At 41.0% G+C, this 16,600-nt stretch overlaps 1 protein-coding gene across 1 annotated transcript; it reads left to right on the top strand.

The window, feature by feature from the left end:
- The first annotated feature begins 5,481 nt into the window (after nt 1-5,481).
- On the top strand, nt 5,482-15,640 carry ACOD1 (aconitate decarboxylase 1). Its single transcript, XM_072782713.1, has 5 exons — nt 5,482-5,610; nt 9,313-9,474; nt 10,211-10,300; nt 11,785-11,990; nt 12,886-15,640. The coding sequence occupies exons 1-5, from the start codon at nt 5,599-5,601 to the stop codon at nt 13,829-13,831; spliced, it is 1,416 nt and encodes a 471-aa protein (XP_072638814.1). The 5' UTR covers nt 5,482-5,598; the 3' UTR covers nt 13,832-15,640.
- Nucleotides 15,641-16,600: the final 960 nt, after the last annotated feature.

Genomic DNA, 16,600 nt, shown 5'->3' with positions numbered 1-16,600 from the left:
GGGGAGTTTGCTTCTCCCTCTCCCTCTGCTGCTCCTCCTGCTTGTACTCTCTCTATCAAATATATAAAATCTAAAAAGAGAGAGAGAGAGAGAGGGAGAGAGAGATGAAAAAAAAAAAAAAAAAGAAACTCTAGGGACAAGCCTTCTGGTGACTCTGATACACACAGTATGAGAACCACTACTCTAAATAAGTAAATCTGCTTGCCTAGATGAAATAGGTGTTGGGTTATTTCCTACAAGGAAGAAAACAAGGCTGTCTTAGAGCTAAGACAACCATGCCAGACAGGCCAAAGCTCAGAAATGAACATTTAACAGATCCACCCACACTGGTGAATGGGATTTGGGGGAACAGACCCAGCCAGGCACCAGTTGAAACCTTATCAAGTAGGTATGTTCTGACATCCAAATGTACAAGCAGCACTGTGCACACACTCAGCATCAAAAGTCTGACATGAGGTAACAGAGCTGCACTTGATTGCCCAACAGAAAAAACAGGCACGTGCTTATGACATCTGCTAAGCAGGGACACCAAAAAAATAAGACAAAATTTCTTAAAGAATTTGACATTTCCCAGAAAAAAAGCATCGAAGTAGATACCATGGGGAAACTCCTATTATTCACCTTGTTTACATTCATTTTACCATTTAGTGTGGCTTAGTATAGTGTCTGGAGCCAAACTGCCTGTCTCTACGTCCTGGCTCTACCATGTCCTAGTTGGGTGACCTTGGGCAAGTCACTCAACTCTCTCCACCTCAGTTTCCTCATCTGCAAAAGGAAGATAATGATATTTTGTGAGAATTAAACATTACATCAATGCATGAAAATCTCTTAGAATAGTGCCTGATATTCAGTCAGTGCTTAAAAAAATCCAATTTTTATTACAAGGAGGCAGAAAGGGCAGAAGGGGCTTACTTTTTTTTTTTTTTTCTTCAGTGCATAGGGTCTTTGAAGAACTAATTTGTTTCCCAGTAGAGCTTAGGAGACACAGCTTAGGAGAAATCAGATAAAAGTCAGAACTATGGAGACAAGATACAGTATCTGGAGAGATCTGTGGGCTCCAGGGAAAGACTTGAAAAAGAGCAAGAGAGAACTAGAGAAACCCCAGGGCTCTGCACAAAGCCAGGTACCTATCTGGAGAAGGAGCAAGCCTTAGACCCCAGAATGGAAGGCAGCAGACCACTAAGTTCTGACTCCACAGGAGGATGGGAACGTTCTCAGTAAATCTCAGGATCTTAGGCTTTCACCTTGGCTACACATAGAATCCCCTGGGGAACATTAAAAACTATTGATGCCTGCATGTTACCCCTGGAGAGTCTGTTTCATTGGTCTGGGGCCTTACCTGAGGAGATTTCTAAAATCTCACCTACTTGATGGTTAACCAACCATCTTACCCTGGGCCAGCGCTGATCTTAGAAATGAGTATGAGTAGAAGTTTGAGGGGCCTAACTTTACATAGGTGATAAATGAAATGGTTAGAAAAACACAATCCTTTCGTATTATCCCCCTCCCTTCTCTTTATATTTATGCTCTGGATTTAGCTCCTTTCTGGCTTCTGGTACCTTTTTGCTAATCAGAAAGATGTTCCCCTTCTTCCAGACACCTTGTCCAGGACAGAGATTTTACACTATAAGAGAGTTAACAATGTAGTCTGCCATGGTTTCATGGATGGTGGCAGAGGACATAAGACTTCTGGGCCAGAGACAAATGATGTCATTACTCACAGAAACAGTAGAGTATCAGTTTTTTCTTGCAACAAGAAAAGCCCCCTTTCCCACAACAATGGAAAGAGGTGACATCCACACCTGCAGTAAATTTTATTACAGGAGAGGAACCCTGAATTCAGGGAACCTAAATCTTTTATGGTGGGCGGTAAGCCTATGCATTCCTCCACAGAGATAATACTTCTACTTTCCAAAGCTGTTTACACATTCTTTAAAAGATAATCTAGAATAAAGACAGTCGGTGTGTCTGCTGGCAAAATGTGAAGAAAAATGTGACACCCCTGCAGAACTGTCTTCCAACACACTTTACTGTTGTAAGTGGTTTTATGTTATAATGATTTAATGTTATAATGAAAACTGTTATAATGATTTCATTAGAATGAAAAATGTCATGTGTTCTGCTATGCAATTATCATAGTAGTTATACAAAGCTACAATGTCAATGATGTAGATAGGGCCCTCTTACAGACGAGCTGTCCACAACCTATGCAGGTGTACCCTGTGGTGTTTCATATTTTTATCTTACTCACCTACTCTATCCTTGTTGGGCCCTATTCAACCTTGCTTGTGGATTTACTTTTTCAATCATGTCATTCCTAATCATTTTCCCTTCTTCTATCACAACTTTCCACTATTTACCTTAAGATTTTAATACTTTTAAGCATGATTAGTCCCATTCATTCTTGGGCCTATTCCTTGTTATTCATGAATTGGAGCAACATGAGGGCAACATGAGGGCAACATGAGGACAGGGGTGCACAGACTACCTCTCCAAATTAAATTAGCAAAATCCACATATAGTGACTGAGTTATGTACAAATGACCTATGCTAAAAATGAGATGAAACAAAAGATTTCTAAGAGCAATGACAAACTCTCAGGACCATGAAGATACTTCAGGAAGACATAATGTACCCCCAAGTAGGCTGCCATCTTACCAGTTACAAGAACTCAAATGTAATTTCTGAGAACTACACTGAAAACATGACCAAACTGGAATGTGCTTTCCTGTATCAGAGGGCTGCAGCAAGAGGAAGATGATCAGTATGGATTCTTAAAAGAGAATAAAAAAAAAAAAAGAAGTACACAGAAACTGTCTAGGGTAATCTAGAAGGACTACATCTGGTGAAGACCAACAGAGAAGTATCCAGGGTGTGGGAGCAGGGACTTATGAATGTCCTAGCGAATGTCCCAGTGAATGTCCCGGTGAATGTCCCTGAAATCCCTGCCCCTGTTTTATTCCAGTTCTACACTCAGCAAACAGCAGCTCATTACTCACCTGACCTCCCAGCCACACTGCCCCAGGGAAGGACCCTACACAGTGAAAGTATCTAGCCTTCCAACATAAAGGAACACCCAAAGTATAAAATGACACATTGGCATTCTGATCTATGCCTCAGTCTTTTAGGATGGGTGAGACAGTCCCTCACCATTGGAGCTCAGCACTCAGGGCTAGATTCAGCATGGTTACTCATGAAGTGACCTCATGAAGGTATGTTCCTAGGAAAGCCCTGCTGGATTTGTCAACTGGTCTCTTTAAACTCCTCTTCACTTACTCCTTGACAGCAACTGGCCCCATAATCTACTTTCATCCCTCCCCAGGGTGAGCTTCTGACCTGAAACTGGCCCCCAATATTCCAGAAGTCCATGGAGGCAGAGCAGCCCCAGAGCCTTTCAGGAAAGCCCCTGCCATCCATTTTAGGATATGCAGGCAGAATTTTACTCCCGGGGCTGAACTTTAATTTTCCAACTGTCCAAAAACTAGACTACGGTAGGGACTTAAGAGTCACTATACTCACCTAGTGTCCACATGTATGCCCTCTCTCACACATTCATTGACACAGCACCCAGAATGAGGCAGAGACTATTAAAGGTACTGGAGATACAAAGGCAAATAATATGGAATCTACTGGCTCTGAAGGCATTTTGTATTAGGGTTCTCCAGAGAAACAAAACCAATAGAGAGAGAGTGTGTGTGTGTGTGTCTATTTGATCAGAATGAATTCAAATGAGAGAGAGAAAGATTTCAAAGAATTGGTTCATGTGATTGTGAGGGCTGGCCAGTATGAAATCTGCAGGGGAGGCTGGAAGTCTCCAAGGGAAGAGTGGACACTGGAGTCTGGAGTCTGAAGGGCAGTGTGGAAACAGAATTCCTTCCTTCTCAAGGAATCTCAGATTTTTCTCTTAAGGCCTTCTACTGGTTGGATGAGACCCATTATGGAAAATAACCTGCTTTACTCAAAGCCCACTGATTTTTTTAAAAGATTTTATTTATTTATTCATGAGAGATACACACACAGAGAGAGGCAGAGACACAGGCAGAGGCAGAAGCAGGCTCCATGCAGGGAGACTCGATATGGGGCTCGATCCAGGGACTCCAGGATCACGCCCTGGGCCGAAGGCAGGCGCTAAACCACTGAGCCACCCAGGGATCCCCAAAGCCTACTGATTTAAATGTTAATCACATCTAAAAAATACATTCAGGATGCCGGGGTGGCTCAGTCTGTTGGGTATCTGCCTTCAGCTCACGTCACGATCCTGGGGTCCTAGGATCAAGCTCCACATCCAGCTCTCTGTTCAGTGGGGAGCCTGCTTCTCCCTGCACCCATCTTCCCTACTTGGGATCTCTCTCCCTCTCAAATAAATAAATAAAGTCTTTAAAAAATAATAAAAAATACCTTCCACGCAACATCTAGACTAGTATTTTACCCAACACATGGATACCACAGCCTAGCCAAGTTGACACACACACACACACACACACACACACACACACACACAAATTCTGGCAAAATTTGAGCCCAGAGAAACCAAATGATGGCACTTCCATTAAAGCTCATCAGACTTACTAAAGCTCATCATTCCCTTATAAACCTTTTCCATGGTGAGATAGTTGAAGTCATCATAGCCCATTTTTCATTTCATATAAAAGTGGTCTTAGGAATTGCTTAGATTTTAAATAACTTGTTTTTTTGTACCACCATGAATATAAACCAATTGTCCAAGACAGTCCAAGGGAAATAGTACTTACCCAGAGAAGAAAAGCTAGGTCCTGACTAGCCAAGCAACAGTGATTGATTATAAGCAAGGAGGCCTGGACAGGCTATGGGGCAAGGTGCCCTGAGCAATAGCAGGGAGGTGGGCAATGTATCCCAGCAGCCAGGCAGAGGACCAAGAATAGGAGAGATCTGTATATTAAAAAATGCATTGCAGGAAAAACAAAGAACAAGCTGGGGGAAAGGGTGATTAAGCCCCAATGCCCTTCTAGGTTCTTAATCTCAAGCCACCAGGAACTCAGGCTGGCACATTTGTTCTCAGACAATAGTGACCAACAGGGGTGACAGGGAAAGGGGAAATAAGGGTGCCTTAAACACTCTGCATGCTCTATTTTACTGCACCAATCCACTCTTTGGGGGGTTTTGGTTGTTTCTAATTCTTAATCATCTAAGCAAATCTGGGAATTTTTTTCACTGGATTCTTCCATACATCCATGCCAATTTGCTTACCATACGTTTTTAGAAGTGGGAATATCTGGATAAAAGAGTGCACCTTTTTCTGCTTTTGATGTATGGCATCTAAACCCAAGATACAATCATACCTCACTGCCAGGGCACTTCCCAGAGGTCTGTGAGAAATCACTTGACCATCTCTCCGTTCCTCCTTGCCTTGTTTAATTCCTCATCCCTTGCTACAACTCATTGTGAGGAAGTTGAAGTAAGCTAAGTATACATTTGTGGGAGGTGTTGAAATAGTGGAAACTTTAGCATAAAAACAAAGAGAAAGGGAATGGGCTGGAAAGGGTGAAGGGTATAAAGGGAGTTGCCCAGCAAGCAAAGTCCTCCTTCCATTCGCACCAGAGATACGCCTCCTCTTTCAACATGATGCTCAAGGTATTGTCACATCTTCTCTGGCTGATTTACATTGGTTTTCTAGCTTACTTCTCCTTTTCTCAGTGTCCTTAGCGATTTCTGCTTCTTCTTCAAAACTGGCATTTGAGCATTTCTCATAGCTTCTGGGCTATCTAATTTACCTGCATCTGGTTTTTCATTGGTGTTTTACCAGTAAGAGACATGATTCTGTTGTATAGAATTAGGAAGAAAATGAATCATTACTAGTTCGTTGAATTTTAACCTCCCAGTTTTATCTGTGCCCACTATGGCATGGCCAGATTGCCTTTCTAATGATCTGTTTACTGTCCTTAGGTCCCTGGAAAAGATAATCTTTTTGTGGCAGGGATCATAACACCTTGGTTTGGTATTCTAGAGAACTTAGCCCAGTGGCAAGAGCTCATGAAATGTTTATCAAGTGGCTGATGTTTTGCCTTAATTTATACACTGATAACAGTATTTTACTAAAAAGAGTTGTAAATGTCATGAAAAAAATCAAGAAAACAAAAAAAATATTTTAGAAATAGATGGGCTCAATCATATAAACACCTGAGCCATTGCATGTTTATGTTCTCAAGTTCCTTTCCTCAGGAGCCATTTCTTTGGGATACAGTTGCCATCCAGGACTTGTCAGGAGATCCCCCCAGGGAGCCTTACCTCCATAGGCCACTAGCACCATGGGATCATACAAATGGATACCACAATCACCTTCCAGGATCCATGTTGGTGCCCTGACAACACATGGTCCCCAGGCATACATGTGTTCCCCATAAGCCTCTTCCAGGTCAGATTGAACCCTGAAGAGATGAGCAACCAATCACTAAATGCCCTCAACCATTTAGCTGTGGGGATGGAAAGGGAGCTGTGAGGATGGAAAGGGAGCTTGAAAATAGGTCACTTTGCTTGCTTAGAACAAGGTATCCAACCTGTTCTCAAAACTCTAAGTTTTACTTGGTGGATCATGGAGCCAGTGCTTTTTCCTCCTTCTCTGCCTCTGTTCCTAAATATGTTTACCCAAATTTCTAGCAGCATGATAATCAAAGTGATTGTTATTCTCCATCCTAGTTAGAAATATCTGTGCCAGCACCTTCTCTCTGCCATCCATCTTCTCTCCTGCTCTCTTCCCTCATCTTTCTACCAAAGTGTTGGAGACCTACAACGTAGCCCATCCTTTTGAAAATGGCATGGTTTCTGTGGCTTGGTCATCTGAAGACTGGAAATAGGGGACTAGCTGGTGTCCAGGTTGAGGACTGCCAGCTGGGCCTCGGTTTCATCTCTGTACCTCTGCCCAGGAACTGATCTTAGAGCATCAGGGAACCCTAGACTCCCTAGATACTCTAATTCAAAAAAAACCCTCACCCTAAAGCTAATGTTTTAATATGATGTATATGATGCTCAGAGAGGTAAAGGAAGTTGTACAATAATGCAGTCATCAGAGTAGAAAAGGGGAACAAGCTGACATTTATTAAGTGATGCTAAGTGCTAGGCATGTAGTGAAACACAATGTAAGGGTGGGCGTTTTTAGCTATACATAAGAGCTGTTCTCTTGTGAAGACAGGTAGAAAACAAAATAATTGCCTATACATTGATGAACTTGATATTTAAAGGCATTGCAAAGCACTCTACTGCTTCTGATATGCAAATAATCCTGTAGGTTTTATTATCTGGTTCGTGGGTGGCAGCAGAATTGTCTTCTCCCCTAGGGTGACCACAGGTACTTCATATTCAGCAAGTTCACAGACAGCCCCTCATCATTGTCCAGACAGCTGTCCTTCCTTCAGTGCTTCCTTTCTTGGTAGATGGCACTGCCAAATCCCCACCCAGAACCTGGACTACAGCACCAGTCTCTTACCTGCCCTTGTCTACGCCTCTCAACACATTCTCTACACGAGGGCCAACTGAGATCTTTGCAAAACACAGTTCTGATAGATCTTTTTAAAGGCAGCACTATGGCTCCCCTTTGACATCACAGTCTTCAGCCTAGTGGAACTGCCACTCAGTCCTAGCCTGCAAATCCCTCTCACCTCCACCTGGTAGGCAGCTCTGCAGCTGGACTTTGCCTAAATCACTGCGTCTCTCACACCTCCAAGTCCCAGGCCATGCTCCCACCTCTGTCTTTAGCCTTCCTCCTTGTCCCAGGCACCTTCACCTGCTGACTCCCATAAGTCTCCACAACCAGCCTAGGTATTGATGCCTCCATATGATCACTGACAAGAACCATCAGGAAGTGGTTCTCAAGTGTAATTTTAAATTTTCTAGTGGCCATATCTTAAAAAGTAAGAAGAAGCTGATGAAATTAGTTATGATATTATATTTGAATTACCAGTATATCCCTTTTTTAAAGATGTTATTTATTTATTCATGAGAGACACACAGAGAGAGGCAGAGACATAGGCAGAGGGAGAAGCAGGCTCCACACAGGGAGCCTGATGTGGGACTCCATCCTGGGACTCCAGGATCACGCCCTGAGCCAAAGGCAGATGCTCAACCACTGAGTCATCCTGGTGTCCCGAATTACCAATATATCCTAAATACTGTCATCTTAGTGTGTAATCAATATTTTAGAATTATTAATGAGATGCTCTATGTTCTTTTTTCCTACTAAGTCTTCAAAATCCAGTGTTTATTTTACTCGTATGACACATCCTAGTTTGGACTAGCGACATTTCAAAGGCTCAATAGCCAAGGTGGAGAGTAGCTACCACGTTGGACATGATGGCACTAGAATATTTAAGAAACATCTAAAGATCTTAATGAAAACACAGAATCCTGTGCTGTGCTTCCAAAGTTTCTGGTCCATTTAGGGGATGGGAGGGTAGTCTAATTCTGGAAGTCTGGCGTAGAGACCAGAAATGTTCATTTTCAACAAGAACCCCAGGTATTTCAATGTCTGTTTTCTCTTTAGGAAATGTAGCTTAATAACTTCGTGCACCAGTTTGGAGTTAGAACCATAGGAATTTGTGTCCAAGCCCCACCATTTAAGAGTTGTGTAACATAGGGGTACCTGGGTGGCTCAGGCCGTTAAGCGGTTAAGTGTCTGCCTTTGGCTTAGGTCATTATCCCATAGTCCTGGGATGGAGCCCCACATTGGGCTCCATGCTCAGCAGGGAATCTGCTTCTCCCTCTCTCTCTCCATAACTCCCCCTGCTTGTGCTCTCTCACTCTCTGACAAATAAATAAACCTTAAAAAAAAAAAAAAGAGTTGTGTAACTTAGTGACATCAAGTCTGGATGTCCTCACCTGCAAAGGGAGATGACGCTCATAACACTCAGAAACTTGTGGCATTCGATGCATACTGTATTTATAACAGCATGGCACCTGGCACTTATCTAATAATGGTACCTCCTAGGTGGATGCATCGCCCCCAGGCACACCCACTTTATGAACAACATGTACCTCCCATCTTCTGCTAACCCTGTGCTTCCCTGCACCATTGCACACCCACTCTGTGGCCATAACCTGTATGTTGGTCTGTGTCCTCAACTTGGGACAGAAACTGGCTTGGGGCATTTCCACATCTCTTCACTTCATGCACAGCAAGGGTTCCGTACTCATCATTTCTCAGGAATTGAGCTTATGTGATCAACAGGGTTTCCCCTAATGGAGCAAAACTCTTCACATAAAAGTACCTCAAGCTCTTGTATAGTAAGGAATAAGTAAATGCAAAGTGAGTATTGCACTGTTCTAACACTGTTCCCTTTAAAGTCTGTCACAGAAAGCTTTGCCAGAGTGATTCATGGCTTGACTGTGGGGCACCTGACAGATCACGTTATTCAAAGAAGCAAGAGAATGATTCTAGATACTCTGGGTGTTGGCTTCCTGGGAACCAGTACAGAAGTATTTCACAAAGCCAGTGAATATAGTAAGGTAAGAAGCTCAGTGTCTACTTTAGAGATAAAGCCAAATGCCTGAGGTATACCCACCAATGCGCCCAGAGACATGTGTTTATGTTCTATTATTCTACTCTTTGTTTTAGAGATAGTACTTGGTGTATATAGCACTGTTGTATATGGTTTTATGCTCTATTTATCTGAGTTTTAATATTCATCCATATTCTTAATAAAGACCAATATTAAGACTGGATTTAGCACTAGTAATATCTCATCATTTATTATTATGACTTAAAGCACTTTCTACCTGAGAGCCCTAGTAGCAATAGCAACTACTCCAATAGCATCTGACATTTATTCATGCAAAGACTTTAAGAATCTCTGGAGAACAAGCTGGTTCAGCACTCTGAGCAAAATGGGTGTGTATGTGGGAGATGCAACACCCACTCTCCAAAGGATGTACCTGGTGCACACAATTAGTCCACCTTCCCTGGTGTTAACCCTCAACGAATACATAAGAATAAATTCAGACTCCATCCCCGGGCTCTTCTCTGGATCATAGTGTAAGACAGAGCAACAGCATCTCCTCTCCCTTCTGCAGAAAAAGGTGTGTATTCTTCTACAAGGAAGAGAGGAATGCAATGGTTAAGGCTGTGATCTAGCACAAAGTGTTCAAATAAGGACTACTAAAGTAATGCCTCCAAAAATGAGGAATGAGACTTGGCATGTCATGTTTCTACCCAGTATCACTGATTGATATTCTCTTGTTCCAGATCTACAATTCCAACGCGTCCAGCAGTGTTTGGGGTCAATCAGACTTAAGGCTTCCACCACCATATGCTGCTTTTATGAACGGCGTGGCTGTAAGGAGGTTTACATATCTTTTCAACTGTTAGACAATAATAATTTCAGAGCAAGGAAATATCTCAGAAATCATTCCATTTCTATATTTCATGGATGAGTCATTGCAGTTCAGAGATGAAGTGGTCTGCCCTCTCTTCTATGTAGTTATTCCCCTTTTCATGTTTTATGGTGAACTGATGCTTTTCAAACAAATTGTCAGGTACAGGAAAGAAGATGGAAGATTTAGATAAAAGCACCCTAAGGTATCTAAACTTTGAATGTACATAGCAAAAAATATAAAACCCGATATCCAGACTCATTTCCTTTTCTTGTGATCAGTACCGGTTTCTATTCAATAATTAGCTTTTCATCCAACCATTCATTCACTAGATATTGAGAAAGAAAAGAAACAATGGCCATATGGTATCTATATTTTCTGAAGCGCAAATCAGCACTTTTCATCTGACAATTTTTTGCTTTGTGTGTCAGCAGCAGTCTATATCTATACACAAGATGTAATTTAGACATGAGTGTGTTGGGATTTCTGAGATATTTTTATGGCTTGTGGGACAGTAGCTCAGAACACTGAAAGTCAAACCCAATAAGGAATCCAGGAGTAAATGTCCAGTGTCCAGACTAGCCACATCCAATAGATACAAAATTCTATTTTTAAGTGGACTTCTCATTATATAAGGGATAAGCAAATGGCTAAGATGAAGAAGAATAAGACATTATGGTAGATAATATTGATTTTTAAAATATAGCTTAATAGTTAATCTGGTTTTATGAGTTCCTGCAAGGTCCCTGTAAGTTTGATATTATTTCATAATAAAAAGGTACAAAAATATATTGCCTGATATGGAATAAATGACATTAAACTTTTAGTGCAACTTGTTTGAAGGGTGGGGGAAGGAGAGAGGAACAGGCACCTAAATTTCACAGCTTTAGTTTTAAGGAGGATGTAGCTCTTTCCAGGGGCTGTGGCAGAGAGTTCTGGACACCTGGGTAAGATCCAAGTTCACTGGGGTTCTCTAGCTGCTCCTCAAAGTCCTGTCTGCTCTGGGCAGAGGACAGCATGTCCAGTGCCCAGCCATGTGATTAATAATTACAGCCAGTGGGGGATCCCTGGGTGGCGCAGCGGTTTGGCGCCTGCCTTTGGCCCAGGGCGCGATCCTGGAGACCCGGGATCGAATCCCACATCGGGCTCCCGGTGCATGGAGCCTGTTTCTCCCTCTGCCTGTGTCTCTGCCTCTCTCTCTCTCTCTCTCTCTCTGTGACTATCATAAATAAATAAATAAATAAATAAATAAATAAATAAATAAATAAATAAATTAAATTAAAAAAAAAAGAATTACAGCCAGTGTATAGGTTTTATTTTCAGATAATAAGATCTTAAAATCTCATATCAAAAAAGTAATTACTAAACTAAAATTTTCTTGGTCATTGCATTCAGGTAAATACTTTTTTTGGTTTTGGTTTGTTGTTTGTGTGTCTGTTTACATAGATTCACTCAATGGATTTTGATGACACATGGCATCCTGCCACCCACCCTTCTGGAGCTGTCCTTCCTGTCCTCACAGCCCTATCTGAAGCTCTCCCTTCAAGTCAAAAGTTTTCTGGCCTTGATCTGCTGCTGGCTTTCAATGTTGGGATTGAAATACAAGGCCGATTAATGCATTTCTCCAAGGAAGCCAGTGACATACCAAAGAGGTATGGAGAGAATCTGCCCCATCCAGCGGCAGACACATTCCTCCTTCCCCTGTTAGATATTATTAACTCTGTAGAGCCTTCTGACATAGCAGTTAGCTCAGTTGAAAATGTTAATATTCGTGCTGACAGCTAAGTCAATTTTCCAGTCGCATATCAAACCATATACTCATACACAAAGGTGTGACTTCAGAAGTACTAATGAAAAATCTCCTTCGGATTAAGAGAATCAAGCAACCATGACCATAAAACAAATGGCGGTCTCTCAGCCTAGGGTGATTCACATCATTTTGGTATTCATGGGTACTCTGAATATTCCTAATCCCATCTCAAGGCAGAATCTACTTTGGTATTTCCTAAGGTCCTTCAGACTGAGAACTTTCAGAAGATCTTGAACCTGACTGTTTACTCCTTGATCAAAAATGGTCACATGTTGGCTATGTCACGTAGTTCAACCCTATATTTATTTTTCCACTCCATTCAGCCTGCTAGGAGAGTATATTGGAATACTGAGTGAATTTTCACAGTTTCTACAAGGCCCTCCATTTTTAAAGCTACTCACAGGGGATTTCACCAAGCAGCAACTTTTGCCTTTCTGATAATAATTATTAAAAACTCACTGTGTCAAGCACTACTGTAAGCATGTAAATTCATGCAAAAGTCACAAAACCTTCTAAGATGCATATTATGATTATCACCATTTTATGGGAGATGAAATGGGTACAAAGAAGTTGAATGACTTTCCTAAGATCACACAGCTAGTAAGTGGCAGAGTTGAGATCTGAACCCAGGAAGCAGGCCTGTGGTATCTACACTCCCGTTTCTCTACTACAACTGCCTCCCGGTGACAGGTCTGTAACTCTCCAACTCTTTGCTTTTTTTTTTTTTTACTTTTCAGATTCCACCCCCCCTCTGTGGTAGGAACTTTGGGCAGTGCGGCTGCTGCATCCAAGTTTTTAGGGCTCAGCATGCCAGAGTGCCAAGAGGCCCTGGCTATCGCTGTTTCTCATGCCGGGGCACCCATGGCAAATGCTGCCACTCAGACCAAGCCTCTTCATATGGGAAATGCTGCCAAGCATGGGATGGAAGCTGCTTTTCTGGCGATGCTGGGTCTTCAAGGAAACAAGCAAGTCTTGGACATGCACACAGGCTTTGGGGCCTTCTATGCCAACTATTCCCCCAAAGTTCTTCCAAACCTGGAGTCCCACACTTGGCTGCTGGGCCAGCAGGATGTGGCCTTCAAGAGGTTCCCTGCACATCTGGCCACCCACTGGGTGGCAGATGCTGCTGCATCTGTCAGAAAGCACCTTGTCACAGACAGAGCCCCACTTCCCACTGACCACATTGAGAAAATTGTGCTCAGAATCCCAGATGTGCAGTATGTAAACAGACCCTTCCCAGACTCAGAGCATGAAGCTCGTCACTCCTTCCAATATGTGGCCTGTGCCACACTGCTTGATGGTCATGTCACTGTCCCATCATTCCACAAGAGCCAGATCAGCAGGCCACAGGTAAGAGAACTGCTAAGTAAGGTGAAGCTGGAGCACCCTGGGGACAACCTGCCGAGCTTCAACACACTCTACTGCGAGGTCAGTGTCACTCTCAGTGATGGTGCCACTTTCACAGAGTGCTCTGATACCTTCTACGGCCACTGGAGGAAGCCACTGAGCCAGGAGGACCTGCGGGAGAAGTTCAGAGCCAATGCCTCCAGCATGCTGTCCTGTGACAGAGTAGAAAGACTTATAGAGATTGTAGACAATCTAGAAGACCTAGGAGATTGTTCTGTGCTAACCACACTTCTGAAAGGACCCCCACCACCAGAGATGGCTTCAAAATCTATCTAGCATTTTAACAATTCCATCGTACGGTTTCTCCTGAGGTTTATCAACATCTAAGTGACTTTATATTAGGGGAGATTTTAGTGATTTACTTTATAAAGCAAGGATTTACTGTTGGTCTGCCCAGGAATAAGGGAAGCAAGGTGAAGAGGGTCCAGAAACAGAAATGGATTTTTATGGAAGGAGTCTTGTCCTTTTGCAAGACAGTTCCAATTATCTGAAGCAAAATAATAAATATGCAAGAAACCAGAGAAATTGATTTTATAAGCATTTAGAAGGCTGAAATTCAAGCTACCTGTAATTTGCTTGTAAAGTTAATCTTTACAGATTAGCCCTTTATAAATTTCATAAACCTCAAGGTGTAGGAGGAATTTGAACCTACATGTAAATTTCCTGACAGTGGAGAAGGCCTCTGGCCTGTTGTACCACCAAAAGATTTCTTAGACCATGGGTTTTTTAATAAGCCCTCTATAGGGGAGAGGGTGCTACTGGATTTAAATATAGGGAGTTAGTGGGTCCAAATCCTGCCACTGCAACTTGCCAAATGTGACTAGGCATGTTACTGGATAGCCCTCTGCCTCAGTTTCCTAGGCAAGTTACTGGATAGCCCTCTGCCTCAGTTTCCCTATTGATAAAGGAGAAATAAAAAGCAGTATAAAAAATAAAAGCAGTTTGGCTCTGGAAGCCATACTGTTAACCACTACAATATACTGCATTTTGTTACAAAAATTTCTTGGGAAAAATGATCATGAATGAAGAGTATGAGATAGAATTCAGGATGACAGAAAAAAAAAAGCATATGTAATTCAATAACTATTGATTTTGTAAAATAATAAAAATGTTTTATGGGGTTAAAAATTACAACTTTAGCAATAGATATAAGCAGGGAGTTATTATAGTAAGTGTGTTCTAAATTCCTTGTGTCATTTGAGAAAAGGGCAAAGCTATTAACTCTAGACTTTGATTTCTAAGTATGCATGTTGACATTTTCAGGGTAACTATTATAAGACAGCAGTAGAACATATCACTTCCAGGTTAATGGGAAATGAGAAATATGGAATTAGGAAAAAAATAATCCAAAGAAAAGCAAGAAAGGAGGAGAAAAAGAAATACGAAAAAAGATAGACTATACAGAAAACACAACAGGAAAAAAATCCTAATACATCTATAATTACAAAAAGAATAAATGGACTAAATACTCCAGTTAAAAAATACAAAATGTTGATAGACAGTAGACTGTTCCCAGTTTGGATCTATTACCAATTATGCTTCTACAATCATTCACGTGCATGTCTTGCGGTGGACATCTCTTTCCATTTCCCTTAGGAAGGTCTAGGAGTTGGAATGCTAAGTCATTTAGTAAGTAATGTTTAACTTTATTAAAAAATTCTCCAAAGTAGCTTTATCACGTTACATTTCTACCAGTAATGTTTGAGGGTTCCAGTTTCTTCATATCCTTGCCAACCCATGGAATTGTCAGTCTTTTTTATTTTAGCCTGTTTAGTGAGCATGTAATGGTATCTTGTGGTTTCAGTTTGCATTTTCCAAATGACTAATTCCTGCCTACTTTTGACAGCTATTTTAATTAGGTTGTGTTCTTATCCAGTTGTAGGAATTCTTTATAGATCCTAGGTGTAAGTTCTTTATCAGATGTATGTTTTACAAATATTTTCCTTCTGTGATTTGTCTTTTCATATTTTTAGTGGTCTCTTTTTAAGAGCAAAAGTTTTAAATTTTTATCAACTCCATTTAACCATTTTTAAAAATTTTATTAAAAATATGGAAAATAAAAATAAATAATATTACTGCTCCTGCTTTTGGTGTCATTAGAAGGCTTTTTAAAAATCCAGTTAAATAAGTTATTCAAGACTCATAAAGATGCAGAGAAGTTAGAAGTAAAAAGATAAGGGAAATATGGATGGAATACTAGCAAAAGTAAGCTGGAATAGATAAATGTTAATGTTAGACAAAACAGACAAGCCAAAAGCATTACTGAAAATAAAGAAGATGACTACACAATGATAAAAAATTCAAATCAGCAGGTAATTAACTGGAGGGTATTATGCTGAGTGAAGTAAGTCAATCGGAGAAGGACAAACATTGTATGTTCTCATTCATTTGGGGAATATAAATAATAGTGAAAGGGAATATAAGGGAAGGGAGAAGAAATGTGTGGGAAATATCAGAAAGGGAGACAGAACATAAAGACTCCTAACTCTGGGAAATGAACTAGGGGTGGTGGAAGGGGAGGAGGGCGGGGGGTGGGGGTGAATTGGTGACGGGCAGTGAGGGGGGCACTTGACAGGATGAGCACTGGGTGTCATTCTGTATGTTGGTAAATTGAACACCAATAAAAAATAAGTTTATTATAAAAAAATAAAATAATAAAATAATTCTAAATAATATTGAAGTACAAGAAGAAACAAATGAATCCAATATCATACTGAGAGAATTTTAACACCTATCTCTTAGTAACTGATATTTCAAGGAAAGCAAATATAAATAAACTATATGAAGATTTAAACACAATCAACATGTTTTATCTGAAGGACATATAGAGAATTCTGTACCAAAAGAACTCACAATCTTTTAAAAATTTCACAGAACATTTACAAAAAGGACCATATACTGAGGCATAAAAAGCAAGTCTTAACTTTTCAAAGGGCTGGAAGATACAGATCATTTTCTCCAATCATAATGGAACGAAGTTTAAACCCAGTATTTAAAAAAAAGAGAGAATTAGAAAAGCTTGAAATGTTTGGAAATAAAAATTCC

This window comes from Canis lupus, chromosome 17, assembly GCF_048164855.1.
Source record: "Canis lupus baileyi chromosome 17, mCanLup2.hap1, whole genome shotgun sequence".
In the NCBI taxonomy this organism is placed as follows: Eukaryota; Metazoa; Chordata; class Mammalia; order Carnivora; family Canidae; genus Canis; species Canis lupus.
This window is presented reverse-complemented; position numbering and strand designations above follow the sequence as displayed.

Coding starts and splice junctions, on each gene's coding strand:
- ACOD1 (XM_072782713.1), top strand. Junction 10,301..11,784: donor CTTTTATGAACGGCGTGGCT/GTAAGGAGGTTT, acceptor CTGTTTACATAG/ATTCACTCAATGGATTTTGA. Junction 11,991..12,885: donor GCCAGTGACATACCAAAGAG/GTATGGAGAGAA, acceptor TTTACTTTTCAG/ATTCCACCCCCCCTCTGTGG.